Raw genomic sequence first — 20,304 nt, forward strand, 5'->3', positions numbered from 1 at the left:
ATACCTTTAATCAGGATATTAGTTTAATTTTAGTTAAACTTCTGGATTGATTTGCTGCATAATCAGATTATGCGCGACAAACAATATACAAGAAGTATAGCGTTTGAGTGGTGGAGGAACTACGAAACCAGGAACGGAAGGATAGACAAGACGACGCCGTCCTCTGAAGCATTTACTTCTCAGCTGCAGAATTCCAAAATTGAAGTAACTGAGAAAAGTCATATTTGGCATTTTCTAACTGGTTCTCGTTTCAGCTTATGAAATCAATGAAATGGCCGCTTATGCAAAAGACTAATCAGAAACTCTAACCCACTCCCTAAGCGGGTTTTTCTTTCTATTCTTCACTAAATGGCTTCCACTCTGCAACTTTCGTTTCCTACATCTGCTTCTGACTACTTCACAAGGACCAAGAAGACCAGGACTCCTCGCCACCTTCAAATTGTCTTCTCTTCCCCGCAGCCAAATTTTCAAAGAGGTGAGGAAGACAGTCATCAGCCTTATCATTGCAGGTATTGCCCAACTTTCAATCTCCTCTTCTTTCTGTTTGGTTTCCAAGAAAAAAAAATTTCTTTTGGAGAACAAAAGAAAGTGCAATTTTCCTGCTTTTTTCCGGTTTGATTGTTGTATCTGTTTGTGAATTGTACAGAAATGAAGGGAAGCCGCATGTGATATTGGTGGAAAGATATGGCAATGGTACTGCTAAGAGGTTGTTCTTACTTGACGTAATTTCTTTCTTTGCTTTTTGTTAATCAACTCTGGAATTTTAAGATTTTAACAAAGTTATAGAGAGTGTTTTCAATTACTTGATGTTGCTCTGTGCGATTCCATTCTGAGTGTTAGGCAATTTGGGGATAATGATACGTTGATGGGTTATTTATTTTACATATTTTGGGGGCAATTCATGATGTTCTACATTGTTCTTGTACGAATACAGACAGTCAGATAGTATTTTTTAATCGTGGTTTCTCAAGCAGGTTTTTGGTAGATGATGCCTTGCAGTTAGAGACTATTTACGAGGAACATACACCAAGATCTAATAAGTCACAGTTCTCTAGTACAAATTTATATTGGCTTCCAGATACCATCAAAGATTTTATTTTACCTGCAGGCTTCCCAGGTGATTGAGAGTAGTAGTCTTTTCTAATTCCTTGTTGCTTCTTGCTTTCCCTGTTTTTCATTTCTTTGATACTATTCCTTTACTTAAACAGTCAAAGTTAATAATTATTTATTTGTGGAGTATGTTAGAATAGTTTTATTTAAGACATTTGAAAAAGAATATTAACTTGATGCATGGATATATAATGAAGAAAAGGCAGTTTAAAACTTAGGAGTTTCATTTTCCATACTTTAGTGGTTTAGAGACAATTTCTTCTAATCTTATGCAGGATCAGTTTCAAATGATTATTTGCAGTACATGCTGTTACAGTTTCCCACAAATGTGACTGCATGGATCTGTCAGACGTTAGTCACTTCAAGTCTCCTAAAGGTTAGTTAATATCTCAGGTCGTTAGTTTTAAAGGATATGCATTGACGCTCTATTTTGACCCCTTGCTTTGAGGATAAAAGGAATTTACTTTCAAAGCCCGTATTATGCACACAAGCATAAAATTCTGAGTATTTAGCTCTTTAAGATTGAGGTGGATTATACTTCTAGTTGCTGAGTTCATGAGATGTGTTTAACACTAAAATACATGAGTGTCAGAGATGGCTTGTATCAGAATTGGAGGTGAGATTAAGCATCAGGATTGCTTAACAACCTCCTTGGGGGTCTTTCAATATAGTATGACAAATATTATGACAATAGACTGAATAGTTTGGGTTGTGTGTTAATATGAACATTTAGTTAGTTCGATATATACTTGTCACCACAATATGGTACTCGCTAATTGTTGATCATATTATTGTCTCAATCACTTAGAGAAAAATGAGAATTTTCTAGTATGATTATCCAGACTCTCAGCCATACTTGTTTTTAATGTATTTTAGATGCAGTTGGTCTTACCCGTTATGCTTGCAGGCTGTTGGTGTTGGTTCATTCTCAGGGAGTACTGCTGCTGCTTCTGCTGCCGCCATCAGGTGATTTTTTTATTTTTATTTTTTTTCAACCTTGTTTGTGTATCTTTGTTCCATTGTATGTTTGACAATCTATTTTTTGGGAGGTACTCCTACTTCACCCAAATGGTACCGCCATGGTTACATTCCTGGAGCATACATTGATAAATATTTTTATTTATGTACGTAATTGTCTGAAACAAGTATTTATTTATAGATCCACATTTAGTATGTCAAACTAGTTTTTATTGTATGGAACTGTAGGTTATAAGATTTTTTCTGCAGATGGGTGTCAAAGGATGGCATTGGAGCTCTTGGACGCTTATTCATTGGTCTGGCAGTTGTAGAGAGAGTTAAACAAAAGGTTATGTACTGAATTTTTTCAGTGACTATTACTCTTTTTTCCAGGTGGTAGATTTGGAAATCTCTTTGATGATGATCCAAAACAATGGCGTCTATATGCAGACTTTATTGGCAGTGCAGGAAGGTTTGTGTGTCAACTGTCAAGCTTTCTGTTTGATATCTGAAGAGTTAAAGTAGTAGGCTATTAAACACATGAAATTGTCTTGCAGCATTTTCGATCTTACAACACCGTTGTATCCTGCCTATTTCCTTCCGCTGGCATCTCTTGGAAATCTTACCAAGGTATTCCACTGCTGTACTACATTGTCCTTAACTAATAATGTAATCAAGTTTGCACCACTAGCACCTACTCTTTCTTTGTAAATGAGTGTTTTTTTTTTTTTTTTTTTTTTTTTTTTTTTTTTAATAAGTATGGAACACTCTTTACATCCTGTAAATTGTATGCACCTTTGTAATTTACATGGGTTTTTTGTTTAAACAGGCCGTTGCAAGAGGACTCAAAGATCCTTCATTCCGTGTGATTCAATACCATTTTGCAATCTCAGGAAATCTGGGTGAGGTGGCAGCTAAGGTATCTATTTATTAGAGTATTACCTGTAAGCTTTTGTGGTCACATCTTCTTTGACTGTGTTATGTCTCATCTTTATTGTTCATGAAGATTCTTTTCCTTTGTTTTTGTATTGTGAATTTCGGGGCATAGAAATTGAGATGATGTACAGATTTGAAATTTTTGTAATGTATATGTCTTTGTGTGTGTATTAAGGTAACTTTGCTTCTTGGTTGCTTTAATTACTACTTTTGTTCTGGGAGGAAAACCTACATAGTGCTGCAATAGTTAATGCTTTGCTAAATCCTTGTTTTCTTATTCTTATCCGTATTCTATTTGAGAAGGGCTTTTTCATTGTAATTAATTAACCTAAGATTTCAGGAGGAAGTTTGGGAAGTAACTGCACAGCTGCTTGGGCTTGGTTTGGGCGTACTAATCCTGGTATCTTGTTAACTTTTAACCAATGTTGTCCTCTATATTTTTTATGATAATATCAATTTATTAGGAACTAAAATAGGTGTTGCTTTATTGCTTTTAAATGGGCTTAAACTTGTGAACCCAGGACACACCTGGCCTTGTAAGATCATACCCAATTTTGGCAATTACTTGGATGGGCACGCGGCTTCTGCACCTTTGGCTACGTTATCAATCACTTTCAGTTTTGCAATTTAACACAGTAAGAATATTATGTATGCCATTCCAATCCCTCCCCCTCTCTCTCTCTCTCTCTCTTTCTCTATAGTGTGAAACAAGGCAAAAGATGGAATAATACTTGGTATTATATGACTTTATTTGTTTTCTTTCCTGGATATCTACTTGTTCACTTGCAAAACTGGGCGATGAGGAGGAGAGAGCAATCAAAGAGATAAAGCAGAAATTACATTTTGTTTAGTTAAATAGTACGTCACTCTTCCTGTTTTATGGTCCTCGCAGATAAATCTTAAGCGTGCTCGTATACTGGTAAAATCGCATGTATTGCACTCTTCTGTTCCAGGTAGCTCTCAGATTCTTCTCGTCCTTCACTAAAAGTTGTTTCTGTTACAATAATAACAATTATTGTTATCTTGATGATTTCAGGAATTACTGATTGCAACAGAGAAGAAAACATATTGTTGTGGCAAAGGTTCATAAAGCCACGGATCATTTTTGGTGTGCCTCTGGAAGAGATTATGGGTGGCGAGAGATCTGTTTCCACGGTAATCCCCTATTTATTGTTCCTCCCTTGAATAAAATTTTATAGAGCCACTGAGGTTTTGTGGAGGGTTCATAAATCTTAATCTCTTTTTGACACTCTTTTTACAAAATCTTGATTAAATAAAATTCACATGCATGTACACATGTAACACACCCTTCAAGATGTTCAAGATGTTAGATATGGGCTTGTATGCTATCAGACAAGCGTTGTTATCCACCCTTCTTGTATGACAGTTGAAGGCACTAATGAAACTATACGAGAAGGAAAAATTTATTCTTGTGGTGAACAAACAACAAATAGAATTCGAAGTCTTAGTATCATTCAAGGTATTATCTGATAAGTCCCTGCGAGAATTATACAAGTTCGCCGTTCTTTATCTGAATTTAAACACTAAAAATTAAAAATGGTAGTGCAGGTGGGAGCTACTGGTATGTCTGTCTTGCGAAGCCTGTGGCAGACTTATTGGCTGCATGAGAAGTGGGACAGCTTTGGTGATGCGTTTGACCAGCTTGCTCAAAGCCTAAAGGAGATGGATGATAATTTTGAGGACTTCATTCAACAGTTAAATATGACTGGTTGGGATACTCAGCAAATAAATTTAAAGGTCCCCAAGGAAATTTCCATAGATGAATTGGACCCCATTTGATATGCATACCATAAATATCTCCATGAAAAATATTTTGTGAGTCATATCATTCTTGCACTATGTATAATTTTTTAAATTAATCAATTATTTTTTTTTATAGTCAACTTTTTTTTTTCTTTTCAAAACATATATTAAAATTGAACTGGGATATACTACTAAAATTTCTTATTTTTTTAATGGAGCCAAAAAAAAAAAAAAAAATCTTATTTTAAGCCTTACCCATAATGTTGAACAAAAACTGCTCGCGCCAAAAACACAAAAATAAAAAATAAAAAATAAAAATCTAGACCCAATCCCAATTTTGGCACTGTCTTCCTCAAACCCTAAAAATAATTGCATTCCCGCCAAAATTCCATAAACTCAATTCCTACTTTGATTCTCTTAAAACCCTAAAACCAATTGCATTCCCGTCTGGGTTTTGTGTGTCTTAGCCTTTCCTTCCTTCCTTCCTCCAATGTTTGTCTCTCTGCAATTCCGTCTCCCACCAACCGTCACGAGCACTCCTCCACTCAAACTTCTCCCGCCAAATGCGCACGTGCCGAGTCTCAGTTCCATGTCCGTTCGGCACGTGCGCCGTTTGCGCCTTCCCAGGCTTTCGCTCCGTGCCACTCCGCAGCTGGTGGTAGTCGAAGATGACGAAGAGCGGGGAGCGAATGGGAGACCGCACCGTGATGGAGCTTCGACGGAGGAACGAAATCTCTTGCCGCCGGGGCTCCGGCGAGAGACAATGCCGGTTCATGTGGCTGTGATCATGGACGGGAACAGGAGGTGGGCCCAGATCAGAGGCTTGCCTGCGAGTTCCGGCTACGAGGCCGGCGTGCGGTCGCTTAGATCGGTGGTGGAGCTCTGCTGCAAGTTGGGAATTAGTGTTCTCACTGTTTTCGCGTTCTCCACAGAGAATTGGTGTCGTCCAAAAGTCAGTTCGATGTTTTAGTATTATACCTTAGTTTCTCTTTCTAACTATCCATTACAAATTATGAACTAGAAAAGTTGGAAAAAAAAAAATCCATGTTTTCTAATTATGCAGGTGGAAATTGAATTTCTGATGGATCTGTTTGGAAGAGCAGTGAGAGAAGATTTGGAAAGCTTCTTGAGGTAGGCCACTAAGCCTCATTGTATTCATTCAAGTTTCCATTTTTTTTTATTTTATTTTTTAAATTTCTTAACTTGTAACAGGGAAAACATCAGAATTTCTGTAATTGGGAATACCTCTAAGCTTCCAAATTCTCTACAGCAATTGATAGCCAATGTAGAGGAGACAACAAAGAAAAACTTCGGTCTTCAACTAATAGTCGCAGTAAGTTATAGTGGTCAGTATGATATTGTTCAAGCTTGTCAAAGGATTGCTATGAAAGTAAAAGATGGCGTTGTTGCACTTGATGATGTAAATGAGTCTTTAATTGAGCGAGAGCTTGAAACTAACTGTACCCAGTTCCCTTACCCTGATCTACTTATACGGACTAGTGGTGAACTTAGGATTAGCAATTTCTTGTTGTGGCAGTTGGCCTATACCGAATTGTTCTTTTCAAAATCCCTCTGGCCTGATTTTGGAGAAATTGAGTTTTTAGAGGCTTTGCAAGACTTTCAACGAAGACAGCGTCGTTATTGTGGAAGGAGTCTTAACTAGTTACTCCCTTTCACTTAGTCTTTGGTATTGTGCAAAAATGGGAAATCTAGGCTGAGCAAGATTGTGGAACTATTTAAGGTGATATTAAAGATAGGTAGCTTATAACAACCATTAGAAGTACATGTTGTAAGTTTATTAGGATGCTATGCAGATTGATCCGAATTAGCTGTTCAAAATGATGCGGCAAAGGCAGTTGCAACTGTTTTTCCTAGGAGAATTTGGCTACTGGAAAACACTGCTTATGAAGGAGTTTTGTGTTTGTTAGAAATTGGGTTTTGGGAGAATGCGCCACAGTGTATCTTGGAATGAGTATGCAAAACATGTATGTAGAAACATGCAATCCTGCTTTCAACATTGAGACACTGTGTGAGGTGAAGTTTGGATCATAAAGGCTGCATGTAAGTAATCAAAACTGCAGTTAATACAAGATCACACTACAATATGTTATTTGTTTTCTTGTAGCTGAAAAACTAGGATGGCCATCGAAAACTTTTGCGGCTGAGCCTCAAGTCGCATTTCTTTGCTGATGTTCACCATGGATATCAGTATTCGTATAGGACACCGATGGTTGCTTATCCAAAGTTTAGAAATGCTCTCTCCAACTGAAGGCTTAAATAGCTTAGGTGAATTGCTATGATAAAAAGAACTCCACCAACCTGATCAGATTGCATCAAATAGTATTTGAGGTATGTTATGTTTCACCAGCTGAATTGTATTTCTGTTCTTGTTCTTGTATTACACATAGCCTCGTATTTATACGAAATGCTGCATGAGATTATCTTATTTTTACCATATGGTGAGGTGCTTCTCAAGTTATTGGTTGTGCTCATCTAATCCTGACTGTTTTATGCTTGGTAAAGTAGATGAGTGCGGAATCGGTAATGGTATAGTGTCATTTGAAAGTGACTGGCTTCTTTTCCTATACATATATCTTTGTCAACCCGCGTTTAGACAAGCACATCGAAGAAATGTGAGTTTTGGTTGACCTCCGAAATTCAGCATTGGGGGATAACTGCCCATGGAATTGGGTTAAATGTAGCCCAAGATTCAATGAGGCCCAACAATTCTTTTAAGTATGTGATTTGTTTTTCACTTGCCAAATGCAAAAAATTAGTCGGTTTTGTATTGTAGATTGGTACCCTTGTTACCTTATACAAAAATTACTCTCTCCCCAGTTCAGTAAAGGAGGGCCGTTGTGGAAATTCAAGTGAATTATATAATAAATCAGCATCATGATGGTTTCATCAATAAAAAAGATATGTTAGGTTCCATTCAGTGATTGATCAATAAAAAGTTACATAGAATAAATGCTTGTTAATGACACACCCCACTTTTTAAAGAAACAAAACCCTTTTTTTCTTTTTTTGCTTTAATGCTTTCTGTTGGTGAAGTGGGTTTACCGAATTCTAGTTTGCAAACAACCATCCTTTGATGTTTCATTCTTAAATGAGAAAAAGAGAAGCGTCCACCCTTGCCAATTCCATTGCTGAGTTAATGTGTCATTCGTGGAAGCAAATAATTACTTCTCAATCCATGGTTTCCTCCATAATTGTTTGCTGGCCCTTATTATTGTTATTAATTTTTTCTGTAATACCTCCTAGATATGGTTGGTGGGTCACTCTCAGCTAACCATTCATTTAAATGTTTCCGTGTTGCTGGCACTGTTTCTTTTCTTTATATATTATACGTGTGTTTGAAATGTACGGCTTGTATAAGCTGCTACTAAATTATTGGCAGAGGCAGGAATTTCTAGCGCAATTAAATATATATTGGCATTTAATGTATTCACTGAATAATGAAATATGTTGTTTACTAAATTTTATATGTACAACGATTTTATATTTTATTAAACTATGTATTTATTCAAAAATGTAAGGAATACCTGGCCTTCACTAACAAAGTGTTTGATTCCACGTGTGAATCTCTCATGTCCGAGGGAGTCTAAAACTCTTCCAGAATACTGAAGATTTGTTTCCAAAGTCAATTATTCTTTTTTTTTTTTTAGATATATTTAATTTGCGTTGTTACCAAGTAAAATGGACATTATATTCTCTCTTTTTTTTTCTTTTTCTTTTTTTTTGGGGTGAAAAGTAGGCAAAAGTCAAAAGAACGGCCTTTGTTTTTCCCCACCTTAATAATCAATCAAAAGAAGGGCTAAATTACTTATCTAGCTAGATGGAATATTTATCTCAAATATTGCAAAATAAGTTCTTTTTTAACCCCAAAAAAAAAAAAAAATTTAAATTAAATCGAATGGAAACGGTTTATCTGTTTCTTTTATTGGTAGAAATGCTTAATGGACAGAGCCCCTTAAAGATTATCTCTTTTTCTTGTATCTGTATTGCTAAAAATATTAGTTTACCTCTATCACTATAATCTAGTATTTTTAAGAGAGGAATTTATCATCATTTCTTTTCCTTTTTTATTTTTATTTTTTTCCCTTTATTAGAACAATTACTAAATAACACAAAGTTTGATCAATATATATATAATATATAATACCAAGTTGGCGGGCTCTAAACTTGGCGAATTGGGATCCCAAAGTTCCCAGTCATCCACTCAATCTCTTTTTTGAATCGGAATTTTCCACTGTGTAAGACAATGGAGAAGAAGTAAAAGCATATTAAATTAAATTAGAAAATTTTGGATAAGATTTTTAACTTGATTTGCCTGATCACACCCATCTACTAAGCCAAAAATAAAATCAAATAAAATAAAAAGATAAAACCCAAATTTCAATCTTTCATGGTCATGGTCATCATTCTATGGTTCAGTTAAGTCAATGTTTAATTAATAGGATCCTTAATGGAAATCAAGAGGGTCATCATAAACAAAATAAAAAAGAGATAAAAAAATGTTATTCACTTTTGGCAGTATAATAATTAGTAATTAATAATACAATAATAATAGTGCATCTGTAGGGTATAGCTGGATTCTAAGTGGGGTCCATATTTTATTTTTTTTAAAACAGACACGTAGCACAAGACACTTGCTAAACCCCAACCACCAGGAGGCGGGACCCACACGTAACGGTAACAGCACATCGTGCATGTACACCACGTGTCGACGGATGCCGCTGCCGTGATATTTTGTTTCCTTTTTTGTCCTGGCTCTGCGAGACTTGGAATAAAACTTTGTCTGGTCCTCGCCTTTGGAAGCACGGGAGTTCGGTGAACCCAACCAATCATAAGAAGCCGTGAGGTGACAGATTGGTGATGCTGAAAAATATCGGGAAACGGGGTGAGATTTTTGGAGTTTCGAGGAACAGTTAAAGGATGATTTGGTAATTTCGTAGGAAAATTTATCTGCAAAATCTCCTTCGTCGGGATAAAAGGAACTGATATGGTAGATACTGTTACGTGTTCTCCAAGCGAAAGCCAAGTAAGCCCCACTCTTTTCTTATTCGTATTTGTTTATTTTTTCTCTCAGTCTCTCTTTTTCTATCACTTTCTCGAACCAAAAAAAAAGCTGAGCAGTTAAACCCCAGAAATCTTTACCGGCGGGAAGTGAGAATTTTGGACGGCGAATCGGTCAGGGAGAGAGAGATAAGAGGTGGGTTTTTGGAAGGGATTCGAGGTGGTAGTGTTTTGATGGGAAGTGATTGTTAGGGTTCTTTGTTTTATGGGACTTACTCAAAATGCGCAAGTCTTTCAAGGATTCGCTTAAGGCTCTCGAAGCTGATATTCAGTTGGCCAATACCCTGTAATCACTCTGTTGCCCCTTTTTTTTTTTCTTTTTCTTTTTTTCCAATCTCTCTGTTGCAATATTCTGAATTTATCTGACACTGGGTTATTTTCCAATTTCAACAAGTGTAGTTTTTGTCTTTTTGTTAATGAGGTATAATCCTATAATAAACTGTCATTTTTAGATTTGTTTTGTTTTCTTTTCACATAGTTTCCTAGTTGTTGATTTTAAATTTTTTGCTAAATCTGGTAGTATAGTTAATGCATATTGAGGTTACTAAAAGGCGATACTCAAAACTAACATTTGCTTGTAAGTTGGACAATTTTTTGAGTCGATGCTTATCTACTTTAAGATACAAAAAGGTTCAACGGATTCTGTTCTCGCCCACTGTCTCTTACTTGCTTGAAATTTCTACAAATTGTAAAGCTGAATTCAATTAGTTCAAACCCCAGTTTGTGGGATTTCAAATATGGTTAAAAATTAATGGTATCTATAACTTGATCCCCCAAAAGCCTATATTGTTGGGTCAATCACTTGTATATTATGTGTTTGTATATGTATTTTAGTATTTGTTTATTACTTTGTAGCTCCAAAATCAAATGTTGGTCATAGAACAGATTACTGGGCGCTTTTCTGTTTAAGATCAGTCGGTGTAGTAGTTCACTCTCATATCCAAGGTCTCTGCTGAGCTTGTAGTCATTAGAAGGCAAAAAGAATGAGCCCGTAAATTGTTTTCTTCTATGCAATTTTATCCATTTGAGATCTCAAAGCCTTTTCATTGTGATGATACATTTTCAAATGTGAAATGCAATATTTCTTTCTATTTTAGATGTGATATCGGTGAACCCAATTCTCCTATTGTCGTCTTAACCAATATTGAAACCTTGTGGTGTTGCATCTCATGGTTATATAAGGGATGAATGATTATTCTGTTTCTGCAAGGTTTATCTGTCAGCTCTAAAAAGTTGCCTTTAATATTGGTCTCCCTAACATAGAAAAGGTATATTACAATACAGGGCCTCTGATTACCCAAGGGAGTATGATGGTGCCTGCCTCCAAATGAGATTGTCATACGGTCCGGCAGCTCAATTTTTTCTATTTCTTGTTCAGTGGACTGATTGTCACCTTGCTGGTGCCTTAGGTTTGCTTAGGATTCTTATATACAAGGTGAATTGCATTATATTCCGTATTCCATATATGCTCTTTGATTGTGTTTCATTGCTGTAGCACCCTCTATGTATGATGTAATTTTGATATAATGGAAATAAATGCTACATTTTTCCTCGTCATGGGTGTGATAATATCAGGTTTGTCACAGGCATATGAGGACGGGAAGACTACCATGTGTATTCATGAAAGGAAAGCTAGTCTAAAAGAGTTTTACAGTAAGTGAACTTGAGAGTTGATGTTTATTCTATTAACTTCTTGTAACAGTTTTTTCCTTTATTCCCCCTTCACTTTGGATAATTTATTGGACTTGGTTAGTTATTTGTTTTTTAACATTGTTTACAAATGTTATTTTACATTCATTTCTTTGTGATCAGGTGTCATATTTCCCTCCTTGTTGCAACTGCAAAGGGGAATCACAGAAGTAGAAGAAAGGAAACAGAAAGACATATGTGCGACAAAGTACAAGAGAAAAGACGAGTTTGATAAAGGAAAGCTCTCTGAAATTGAGTTAGAAAGAGAAGAAGAATGTGATATTTGTATGGAGATGAACAGCAAGGTTGTGTTGCCCAATTGCAATCATTCAATGTGTATAAAGTGCTACCAAAATTGGTGAGTGAACTTTGCATGTGTTTCTTTTGTGAAACTCCTTATATGATGTGCTCAATACAGATGCTTAGAGAATCAAGTATACTTGTTCTATTAGAGCAAACGGTAGTCTAAATATTTTACACTTCCACCTAATAAGATTGAATATAAATAAAGGACCCAACAGGACAAATAGCTGCAAATTGAATGTATAGTCTGAAGAACCAGTTTCAGCTTTCAAAATTTTCAGTTGTGCTTTGTTGTCAAGTGTTGATATTTTACCATTTTCGGTAAGAAATCTAATGATTTGATGTATATTTGTCTCCATTTATATCCCCAACCGCCACCACCGTTGTGACTGTAGTAAATAAATGATGCCATGTGCCTTTAGTGGGCCCTATGCAACACTTGTCTTTCTAAAACTCTGCTTTGGTGTAGAGTTCTGCATGTGTTTCCTTGGTACTATAGGTATTCCTTTTTGATATAGAACAACATCGAAATTTTGGCATTTCAAGTGGATGGTGAACGTGGGTGTTAATTTCTTAAAACTTTTTAGCATTTGAAGATAAACGGCACAAAAACTATATTTGTTTTGGTTAATATAATGGGTATGTAATTACATCCTATCTATTCTAATAATATTTGGTGTATAGGCGTACTCGGTCGCAATCTTGCCCGTTCTGCCGAGACAGCCTCAAAAGAGTAAATTCAGGTGATCTTTGGATCTACACCAGCAGCGCTGACATTGTTGATTTGTCTGCAATCACTAGAGAGAATTTGAAGAGGCTCTTCATGTACATTGATAAATTGCCATTCATTGTTCCTGACCCAGCCTTTGTTTCATATGACCCTCTACGTTGATTGCAGGACTACCAAGATTTTTATGTTAGCATCCTCATTATCAATTTAGGGCTTGTTTTCAGGAGATAAAAACGATTTGTAAGTAACACTTTGGTTGGTTGATTTTGTACAATTCTTGAACCTTTCAAGTGCTCTGATTTAAAAATGTAAATGTGTTTGATTCTCAGATTTTCTCATTTAATACAAAATTCCATTGTCTTGGTTCGCTTGTTCCATGGTTTTGTAAGTAGGTGTGAATTGTGATCTTTGTACGGCCCTGAACAGATTTTCCACGAGATAGTGGATTAAAGTAGTTTAAATACTGCTAAGTTATTATAATATTTAAAAATTACAACAAAAAAAAAAAAAAAAAAAGCAGCGAGAGAGAGAAAGGGGTTGTAATGTGGCTCTCTTACCCCCTTTGTTAATTTTTTATTTTATTTTATTTTATAATCTGAAACCCCTCGTTGTTTATGGTCGATGTGATATTTAATATGCGATACTTGTAATATGGTTTTGATGCCAAGGATGGGAACAAATTAGAAGAATATTTGGTCGCAACCAGCCCTTCATATTACGGGATCTCGGGGCCAAATTTATTATAAAAGAATTCTTCCAAAAAATAAAATATATATATATATACACACACACGACATAAAAGAAGATTTTGTTCAGGAACTGAGGAAGACAAAATAGATCAGAATGTTGGAAGCAGCCACGTGGCCGACTATTTTCCTTTTTTTCCCCACTTTTGGTAATACATGATTTTGCGTTTGACGACAACTTCACGTTCTCCAACTCAGCTGCTCTTATAATAAATGCGAACTAAAACTGGTAATCAAGTTTCACCGTGGGGATTAAAAATAAAAACTTACCTTCGAACGATTTAATGAAAATCTAAACTTTCTAGATATTTATAATCTGCTATTCCTTTTATATTTTAATTTTATTGTACTCCTTGATAGTGTTCTTTTAATCGAGAAATGAAATTGTATAAACTATAATTTTGTGTTAATATCTTTTCCTATTTTATTCTAAGCTCCAAACATGACCCATATAAGTTAAAATTATACTTTTTAACATAAGCAATCTTATGAATACAGACTAATACTTATGGTTTAGATTGGCAATTAATTTAACAATTCACAATTCTCCCTCTACAGTAATTTCTGTTAACTATATGCTTCAGCGGTATTTTTAGGACGAGTTTCTTATTTTTGTGTTCTTTTCTATTGTCACACTTTTGGATTGGAGGCAAATAATTTTTCTCTTCAATAGAAAGATCTATTGGATGAGCTATTTTGCAAAAGCACCACAAAAATAAATACCGAGGTAACATATAGCCGGTTATGCTTGTAATAATAAAATTATGGCAGCACAAGGGGGCGTTCTTTGTTCACGGATACACCACATGCAACCTAAACCTAAACTAAAGTTATGAACATACAAAATCTATACCATTTGACCCCTTGAGTATTAAACATTCCGCCGCAGTTGAGAATTACTAGCCGCAGTTGAGAATTACTAGTTTCAGTCATCATCCTCTTCCTCGTCCTCCTCCTCTTCCTCCACCTCCTCTTCATGCTGCCCTCCCTGATAAAACAAGACATTTATGCTTGCATTGGAACTAGGAAAATAAAATTGAAATCAAATCTAAGAAAAATGGACAACCACGAAGAGCTCAGTCATTGATGCAACTTATTTGAAACGGACAACCAAACCTACAATTTAAACTTTCTCATTACAAGTTTCAAGAAAAGGGTCCACAAATGCTTTGAATGTACCTTGATGTTTATTGTCTGCGCCTCATATTTCCTACCAATTTTGACAGCTTACCCATATTCACATGCCGTTTACTACTTTAAATTAAAGGATAACTATTAATTATTTAGATATGAGAACCATAAGTGGGAACCAAATCAAAAACCATACCAGCATCAGCACAAAGAGTTTCTAAAAACTGAATCGGCAAACATTACATTAAAAAAAAAAAAAAAAAAAGAACCTTAGTAGCCTTCTTTGGTGCATTCAATCCCTTCTTAATGAGATAACCAAAGAAAAAAGAACATTCAAAGAGAATTGACATAGCACCTTTTCCGACATGTGTTTTGCCAACACAAAATATCCAGAAAGGATTAAAAAATAAATGCTAAATAAATAAATACATAAAACATCCAGGCCATGCTAAGCAAAAATCAAATGAAAAAGAGTTCTACCTCCTCATCATTATCCTCATCATCATGCACTTCAGATTTTGACCTGTCTGATTCCTCATCATCATCATCTGCTGTGCTCTCCTGTCAAACATAGAAAAGTCAACGAAAAGAAAACTAAAAGAGCCAACCTAAAGGACTTCATCTGGTTAGAAAGAAAAGGAATGTCCACCTGCTTCTTGTTGTATGCCTTCATTTGCTTCTCATAATCAGTCTTCCTTTTTGCGGCCTTGGCTTCATACTGTGCTTTCTCCTTTTGAACCAAGGTAAAAAAAATGAAGGTCAGTAATACAAAACAAACTCCACAATAATATAGCAGGACAAGGATTTTGAATTTATTTGACAATTAAAAATACATTACAACATCCTCTAACATAAAACTTTGCAGCTTTGCTCATCTTCTATGATTCAACAAATAGTTAATGCACATCCCCAACTTAGATATGAAAAAGGTGAAAGTGATGTCATCTTAAATCTTGGACCAACTAAACATTCCATCTCCCATGAACAGAGTACAGGCCATAAAAACATAACGTGACATAAAGTCCTTCACATTCAGGTGGAAAAAAGGAATTGTCAATTGTCTGTTTTGAACAGAACCTGTTGAACTTATAGCTGAAAAATAAAAAAGAATCATTTTCAAAGTATAAAATGGTCTTGTACATATACACATAAAAGCAAACAACACTTACAGCACTAGACATGGATTTCCACTTTGCTCCTCCAGCTTTTCCAACCTTCAAATGCAAAGCGCAATGTATTTTAATGTTAAAAGAGAATAATTCATCATTAGAATCTAAGAGAGTAGACAGAATGCATTGAAATTTCTTACAGCCGATACAGCCTTCACATTAGGGTTTTCCTTCTTGAATTCTTTCCTGAACTCCTCACTATCAACATACATTATCATGGTAACATTCAATAATCCGCAAAAATGAAATTAATATGTAGTTTCAAGAAACAAAAAGGAGATACAAACAGGAACACAAAGAAAGCACTAGATGGCCTCTTGGGCTTGTTCGGGTCTTTCTTAGCCTTCTTAACATTCTTGACCTGGCGTTTACTGCTCCTTTCGGCAGCCTTCCGCTTCCCAACATTCCTGAAAATAATAGAGATACAGAGTATCCATCACTACAATATTCCTGTAATCGCTGTATGCACCATTCAATATAAAACATCAGAAACCGGGAAAAAAAAAAAAAAAATACTTATTCTATCGACAATGCCCACGAAACTAACAACCGAAAATCTGTCGATGAACTCCTTCAGGGTAATCTAAAACCTAAGAATTCCATTCAAAATTGAATGAATTTATAAACAAAAAACACAAAAGTCAACTAACTAACCTGTCATCCACAGGCTTCAAAACTTCCTTTGAGTACTTTGCCGTCCCCTTACCCTTTGCGGTTTTCATCCTTGAGAAACTTCCTGGTTTGTTAATCAAGAACTGGAATTCATTTACAGAAATTGAAATACCAATTTTATAATTTTACACTCTTAGAATCACTTTTGTTATTAACAAAGAGTCAACACTAACTAGTTTGATTTTGACCTCAAAAACAATATTGTAATGTTGTGAAATCATTCATTGAAATCACCAACCAATAACAAAACCAACACTAATAGCTATAAATTATAAATAAAATTAAAACATAAAAGAATACCAATGCACATATATTGAAACTGGTGAGCGAGCTAGAATAACAAATATTCGGAAATATTTAATTAGCCAAAACCGATATTTAAGCATTTTCAACTCGAAACTTAATCAGCTAAACTTCAAAAACGCATATACTAAAAAATCGTAAAAACAATAATTAAAAATCACTCCGCAAAACACGTACGAGAATTCAAAAACACATGCAAACAATCAAAAAATAAATTAAATTAAATTAAGAGCTTTTAGTTTTTCAACTACAAGCTACTAGAAAGCCGTGCCCGTGATTGTTTCCGTTTTTCAGAAAACCAGAACTAAAAAACGTGACGATCAAAAAAAGCCTACGTTTTCGCTTTCGTCGATTTTCTCTGTAACCAAACGGAAACAGATCTAGAAAAACAGTCTTACCTGATAAAGTACGTAACCGAGCGTCGATTCGCAGAGAAATCGGAGCGAGCGAATCTCAAAACGCCGAGAGAGACTAAAAATAAAAATAAAAAAGCAGATGAAAAGAAAAGTGTACGACCGAGCGAGAAGTGGGAAATTGACAAAGCAACCGAATCAGACGGTGAAACACTCGGGAACTTAGACCGCCTCACGAGGTCAGCGAAGCAGGTGCTTTTACCGACTATAACCGGTTTCAAGGTTCTAGTACTGTAAAGTGTAAACCATTTATTTATTTATTTATTTTAATTTTGGGTTTCTATTATTAAAATAGATTGAAAATTTTCGGCTTTTGTACGGGTTGGTCTGGGATTGACTGGGGAGCAATTCGGCAAATGAAATTATGAATCGTTTCCTCCGAGATATTCCATACGGGCAAAAGACAAAGGAGATTTTTGTTGCCTGCCCCACCTTTCGACACGTGTTCGTTTTCGGGTTGTTTTCTCGGATCCGATTCATTTCGGAACTTAAAAAATGGTTTTAGTTATTTTGGACTCGGTTACTTGGGCTTCCAGCTGAAAGGAGCTGTTTAGGAGTGGCCCAATTAAAGTTTTTAATTTTCTCCTGCTATTTTTTAGATTTTTTTTCTTTCATCTCTTGTCTGCTTTCATGTTTTAAGAGAATTGAAATCAAGATATTGTTGTCACGTATGAAAATTTTTATATGTAACAGTACATCATTCGTCATCTCATAAAATTTTGGAATCATCATGCATAACATAAGCTAAATTATACTCGTTAGCAATGTCACACAATATTAAAATAAAATATGTGGCTCTTACATATATATTATAGCTTATAACACAGCGACCGACCTCAGTTAAAATAGAATTAAAATAATCTTAACCAAGTTTTAAGTTCACGCTAAAATTTAAGTTGTTAAGATATAGATTAACGTATTATTTATATTTTCCTCAAATAGTTTCCATCAAAAAACAAATGCAAATTTTAATATAGAATTGAATTACCAATTTTTTATACTTTTAAAATAAATGGTAATTTAATTCAATAATCTATTTATATTGTAAAATTAAACTATTTTAAATTCAAATCAATCCAATTTAAATATTTTAAATTTAATTTAATATGATTGGACAGAATTTTTAATAATTCAATATAATTTTACAATATAAAAGATCAAGATTCAACATCAGTGATTTATTCGCCAAAATAGAACTTTGTTACTAACTTATATTAAAGGACCAATGTAGACTTAAAAAGCATATAAATATATATATATATATATATATATATATATATTTTCATGACAACATTTCAAGTGTCACAGCCGGAACAAGATGAAGCATGCATTAATGAAGCTAGAATAACCCAACTAAACAATTAAGAGTGTAGATTCACAGATTCCGTAATGGACAGAAGAAATCGACATGAAATCCTACAACGCTGAAACAAACAGCAATGGATACGATTTATCCCCTTAACAAAGAAAATCTTCGAATTCCGAGCCGAGAGATGTTTTAAGATTTTCATTTGTGGGTGTGCAATCTCAGCCACAAGAAACTGTTAAAAGCCTCCAGCTCATTAAACCCTTTTACGAGCTCATTTTTCCGGACCCCACCATTCCACTATCAGATAAGGCAAAGATAAGATCCAGCCTCTCACAACCGTCAGATGGATACGCTTATCCATCCAACGTTTCACAAAGCCTCACCTCGGATAAAGATTTCTTCTGCTCCACCAAATAAAATCAAAATCCCTTCTGTCTTCACCAGGGAAAAAAAAAGGAAACTACCCACCCTCTCGAACACTCCACTTCCACTCTCTACGCACCCCCGGCGCATTTTATCCCAAATGGCTACCACTACAGCCGCATCCTCCTTCATCGGAACACGCCTCCCCGATGTGTACTCCAATTCGGGCCGCATCCAAGCCCGTTTCGGATTCGGAGGCAAGAAAAGCAAGCCAAAGAAATCCATAAAGCCCAGTTCCGATCGTCCACTCTGGTACCCAGGAGCCACTGCCCCAGAATGGCTCGACGGAAGCTTGGTCGGTGACTACGGGTTCGATCCGTTCGGGTTGGGCAAACCCGCCGAGTACTTGCAGTTCGAATTGGACTCATTGGACCAAAACCTAGCCAAGAACTTGGCCGGAGACGTGATCGGAACCCGGTCGGAGGCCTCCGACGTGAAATCGACCCCGTTCCAGCCTTACAGTGAGGTCTTCGGGTTGCAGAGGTTCCGTGAGTGCGAGCTCATCCATGGCCGATGGGCCATGCTGGCTACTCTCGGTGCCATCACCGTCGAGGGGCTCACCGGAGTCACTTGGCAAGACGCCGGAAAGGTAAGCAGAAAAAAAGGGTTACGTTTTCAACCCCCCCAAAAAAAAAAAAAAACCTACTGAGCCAGAACACTTTTTGAAAAAAAAAAAAAAAAAAAAAAAAGAGAAAATTTTGGAGTTCTAAAACGGTGACGTTTTTTTGATTTTTTTCCAGGTGGAGCTGGTGGAAGGATCTTCTTACCTTGGGCAACCACTTCCCTTCTCGATCACCACATTGATTTGGATCGAAGTTTTAGTAATTGGATACATTGAGTTCCAGAGGAACGCCGAGCTGGACCCGGAGAAGAGGCTTTACCCAGGTGGGAAATTCTTCGACCCATTGGGCTTGGCCGCCGATCCAGAGAAGAAGGCCACTCTTCAATTGGCTGAGATCAAGCATGCCCGTTTGGCCATGGTTGGGTTCCTTGGATTTGCCGTCCAGGCCGCGGCAACAGGGAAAGGTCCGCTTAACAATTGGGCTACCCATTTGAGTGATCCTCTTCACACCACCATTATCGACACCTTCAGCTCCTCTTGAGCTCTCTCTCTCTCTCATGTTTGATCTCCTATATAATTTCAACCCTGTAACCTTTTAAAAAATGTTTGTAAACATTTTATGTAGATGAATTATTTATCAAGCTTTCTCTACTGCATTATTTAGTGTAAATTATTATGCAATATTCTGAAAAGGAGGAAGTGTTTTAATGCAAAGCTTATATACAGGAGGTTTGGATTGAGAAAACTCTTAAAGTGCAAGAAGTAATTCAACATTGGGATAAAATGGAGTGTCAAGATTATATTAGAAAAATTATCATAAAAGAAAATATTATATTAGAAAAATTAATGTAACATCTCCTTCTATACATAAATAACTTTATCTTTTAAAAATTACAAAACTGCAACATCATATTTCATTTTTAGTGAAATATTGCAGCCTCATTTATTCATATATTCTCTTTTTCAGCTTTTCATTTGTAAACTATCTCATTTTGATAAATTCAATTG

At 35.8% G+C, this 20,304-nt stretch overlaps 5 protein-coding genes across 8 annotated transcripts; 4 read left to right on the top strand and 1 right to left on the bottom strand.

Annotated features, from left to right (window-relative positions):
- The first annotated feature begins 18 nt into the window (after window positions 1–18).
- Window positions 19–4,902, top strand: LOC107430824 (protein root UVB sensitive 5). 3 transcript variants are annotated; one of them, XR_009639419.1, is made up of 15 exons: window positions 19–509; window positions 647–706; window positions 975–1,117; window positions 1,386–1,486; window positions 2,018–2,076; window positions 2,338–2,384; window positions 2,461–2,539; window positions 2,625–2,697; window positions 2,897–2,986; window positions 3,344–3,403; window positions 3,525–3,638; window positions 3,896–3,956; window positions 4,040–4,158; window positions 4,328–4,483; window positions 4,573–4,628. XR_009639419.1 is itself a non-coding variant. In XM_016041690.4 (15 exons), the coding sequence occupies exons 1-15, from the start codon at window positions 349–351 to the stop codon at window positions 4,801–4,803; spliced, it is 1,491 nt and encodes a 496-aa protein (XP_015897176.2). In that variant the 5' UTR covers window positions 25–348; the 3' UTR covers window positions 4,804–4,902. The 3 variants fall into 3 exon arrangements, 1 of the variants encoding a protein (XP_015897176.2); XR_003057798.3 differs by having other exon boundaries at window positions 20–509; window positions 4,319–4,483; XM_016041690.4 differs by having other exon boundaries at window positions 25–509; window positions 4,391–4,483; window positions 4,573–4,902.
- A 134-nt stretch (window positions 4,903–5,036) lies between these two features.
- On the top strand, window positions 5,037–7,222 carry LOC107430825 (cis-prenyltransferase 4, chloroplastic). The gene is made up of 3 exons (XM_048463394.2): window positions 5,037–5,719; window positions 5,831–5,898; window positions 5,980–7,222. The coding sequence occupies exons 1-3, from the start codon at window positions 5,258–5,260 to the stop codon at window positions 6,428–6,430; spliced, it is 981 nt and encodes a 326-aa protein (XP_048319351.2). The 5' UTR covers window positions 5,037–5,257; the 3' UTR covers window positions 6,431–7,222.
- Window positions 7,223–9,767: 2,545 nt separating this feature from the next.
- LOC107430836 (E3 ubiquitin-protein ligase AIRP2) lies at window positions 9,768–12,943 on the top strand. Its single transcript, XM_016041704.4, has 5 exons — window positions 9,768–10,132; window positions 11,131–11,281; window positions 11,433–11,499; window positions 11,659–11,893; window positions 12,523–12,943. The coding sequence occupies exons 1-5, from the start codon at window positions 10,068–10,070 to the stop codon at window positions 12,728–12,730; spliced, it is 726 nt and encodes a 241-aa protein (XP_015897190.3). The 5' UTR covers window positions 9,768–10,067; the 3' UTR covers window positions 12,731–12,943.
- A 1,083-nt stretch (window positions 12,944–14,026) lies between these two features.
- LOC107430832 (high mobility group B protein 1) lies at window positions 14,027–17,324 on the bottom strand. 2 transcript variants are annotated; one of them, XM_016041695.4, is made up of 8 exons: window positions 16,988–17,324; window positions 16,269–16,369; window positions 15,902–16,021; window positions 15,755–15,812; window positions 15,615–15,659; window positions 15,095–15,175; window positions 14,926–15,006; window positions 14,027–14,302 (listed from the first exon to the last, which is right to left on the bottom strand). In XM_016041695.4, exons 2-8 carry the CDS (start codon window positions 16,334–16,336, stop codon window positions 14,240–14,242), a joined length of 516 nt encoding a protein of 171 aa, XP_015897181.3. In that variant the 5' UTR covers window positions 16,337–16,369; window positions 16,988–17,324; the 3' UTR covers window positions 14,027–14,239. The 2 variants fall into 2 exon arrangements, with proteins under 2 accessions (XP_015897181.3, XP_015897180.3); XM_016041694.4 differs by having other exon boundaries at window positions 16,269–16,350; window positions 16,988–17,321.
- A 1,417-nt stretch (window positions 17,325–18,741) lies between these two features.
- LOC107430831 (chlorophyll a-b binding protein CP29.1, chloroplastic) lies at window positions 18,742–19,952 on the top strand. Its single transcript, XM_016041693.4, has 2 exons — window positions 18,742–19,323; window positions 19,475–19,952. Exons 1-2 carry the CDS (start codon window positions 18,835–18,837, stop codon window positions 19,835–19,837), a joined length of 852 nt encoding a protein of 283 aa, XP_015897179.2. The 5' UTR covers window positions 18,742–18,834; the 3' UTR covers window positions 19,838–19,952.
- The last annotated feature ends 352 nt before the right edge of the window (window positions 19,953–20,304 follow it).

Source organism: Ziziphus jujuba, chromosome 6, assembly GCF_031755915.1.
Source record: "Ziziphus jujuba cultivar Dongzao chromosome 6, ASM3175591v1".
Taxonomy (NCBI): Eukaryota; Viridiplantae; Streptophyta; class Magnoliopsida; order Rosales; family Rhamnaceae; genus Ziziphus; species Ziziphus jujuba.

Bases quoted from the DNA above. Each gene is read 5' to 3' on its own strand.
- LOC107430824 (XM_016041690.4), top strand. From the start codon at position 349: ATGGCTTCCACTCTGCAACTTTCGTTTCCTACATCTGCTTCTGACTAC. The intron at 2,385-2,460 runs GTCTGGCAGTTG...TCTTTTTTCCAG, and splicing joins TCTTGGACGCTTATTCATTG to GTGGTAGATTTGGAAATCTC. The intron at 3,957-4,039 runs GTAGCTCTCAGA...TGATGATTTCAG, and splicing joins ATTGCACTCTTCTGTTCCAG to GAATTACTGATTGCAACAGA.
- LOC107430825 (XM_048463394.2), top strand. From the start codon at position 5,258: ATGTTTGTCTCTCTGCAATTCCGTCTCCCACCAACCGTCACGAGCACT. The intron at 5,720-5,830 runs GTCAGTTCGATG...CTAATTATGCAG, and splicing joins AGAATTGGTGTCGTCCAAAA to GTGGAAATTGAATTTCTGAT. The intron at 5,899-5,979 runs GTAGGCCACTAA...AACTTGTAACAG, and splicing joins GATTTGGAAAGCTTCTTGAG to GGAAAACATCAGAATTTCTG.
- LOC107430836 (XM_016041704.4), top strand. From the start codon at position 10,068: ATGCGCAAGTCTTTCAAGGATTCGCTTAAGGCTCTCGAAGCTGATATT. The intron at 10,133-11,130 runs GTAATCACTCTG...ATTACAATACAG, and splicing joins ATTCAGTTGGCCAATACCCT to GGCCTCTGATTACCCAAGGG. The intron at 11,500-11,658 runs GTAAGTGAACTT...CTTTGTGATCAG, and splicing joins TAGTCTAAAAGAGTTTTACA to GTGTCATATTTCCCTCCTTG.
- LOC107430832 (XM_016041695.4), bottom strand. From the start codon at position 16,336: ATGAAAACCGCAAAGGGTAAGGGGACGGCAAAGTACTCAAAGGAAGTT. The intron at 15,660-15,754 runs GTAAGAAATTTC...TTGCATTTGAAG, and splicing joins ATGTGAAGGCTGTATCGGCT to GTTGGAAAAGCTGGAGGAGC. The intron at 15,176-15,614 runs GTAAGTGTTGTT...TTGGTTCAAAAG, and splicing joins GGAAATCCATGTCTAGTGCT to GAGAAAGCACAGTATGAAGC.
- LOC107430831 (XM_016041693.4), top strand. From the start codon at position 18,835: ATGGCTACCACTACAGCCGCATCCTCCTTCATCGGAACACGCCTCCCC. The intron at 19,324-19,474 runs GTAAGCAGAAAA...ATTTTTTTCCAG, and splicing joins CTTGGCAAGACGCCGGAAAG to GTGGAGCTGGTGGAAGGATC.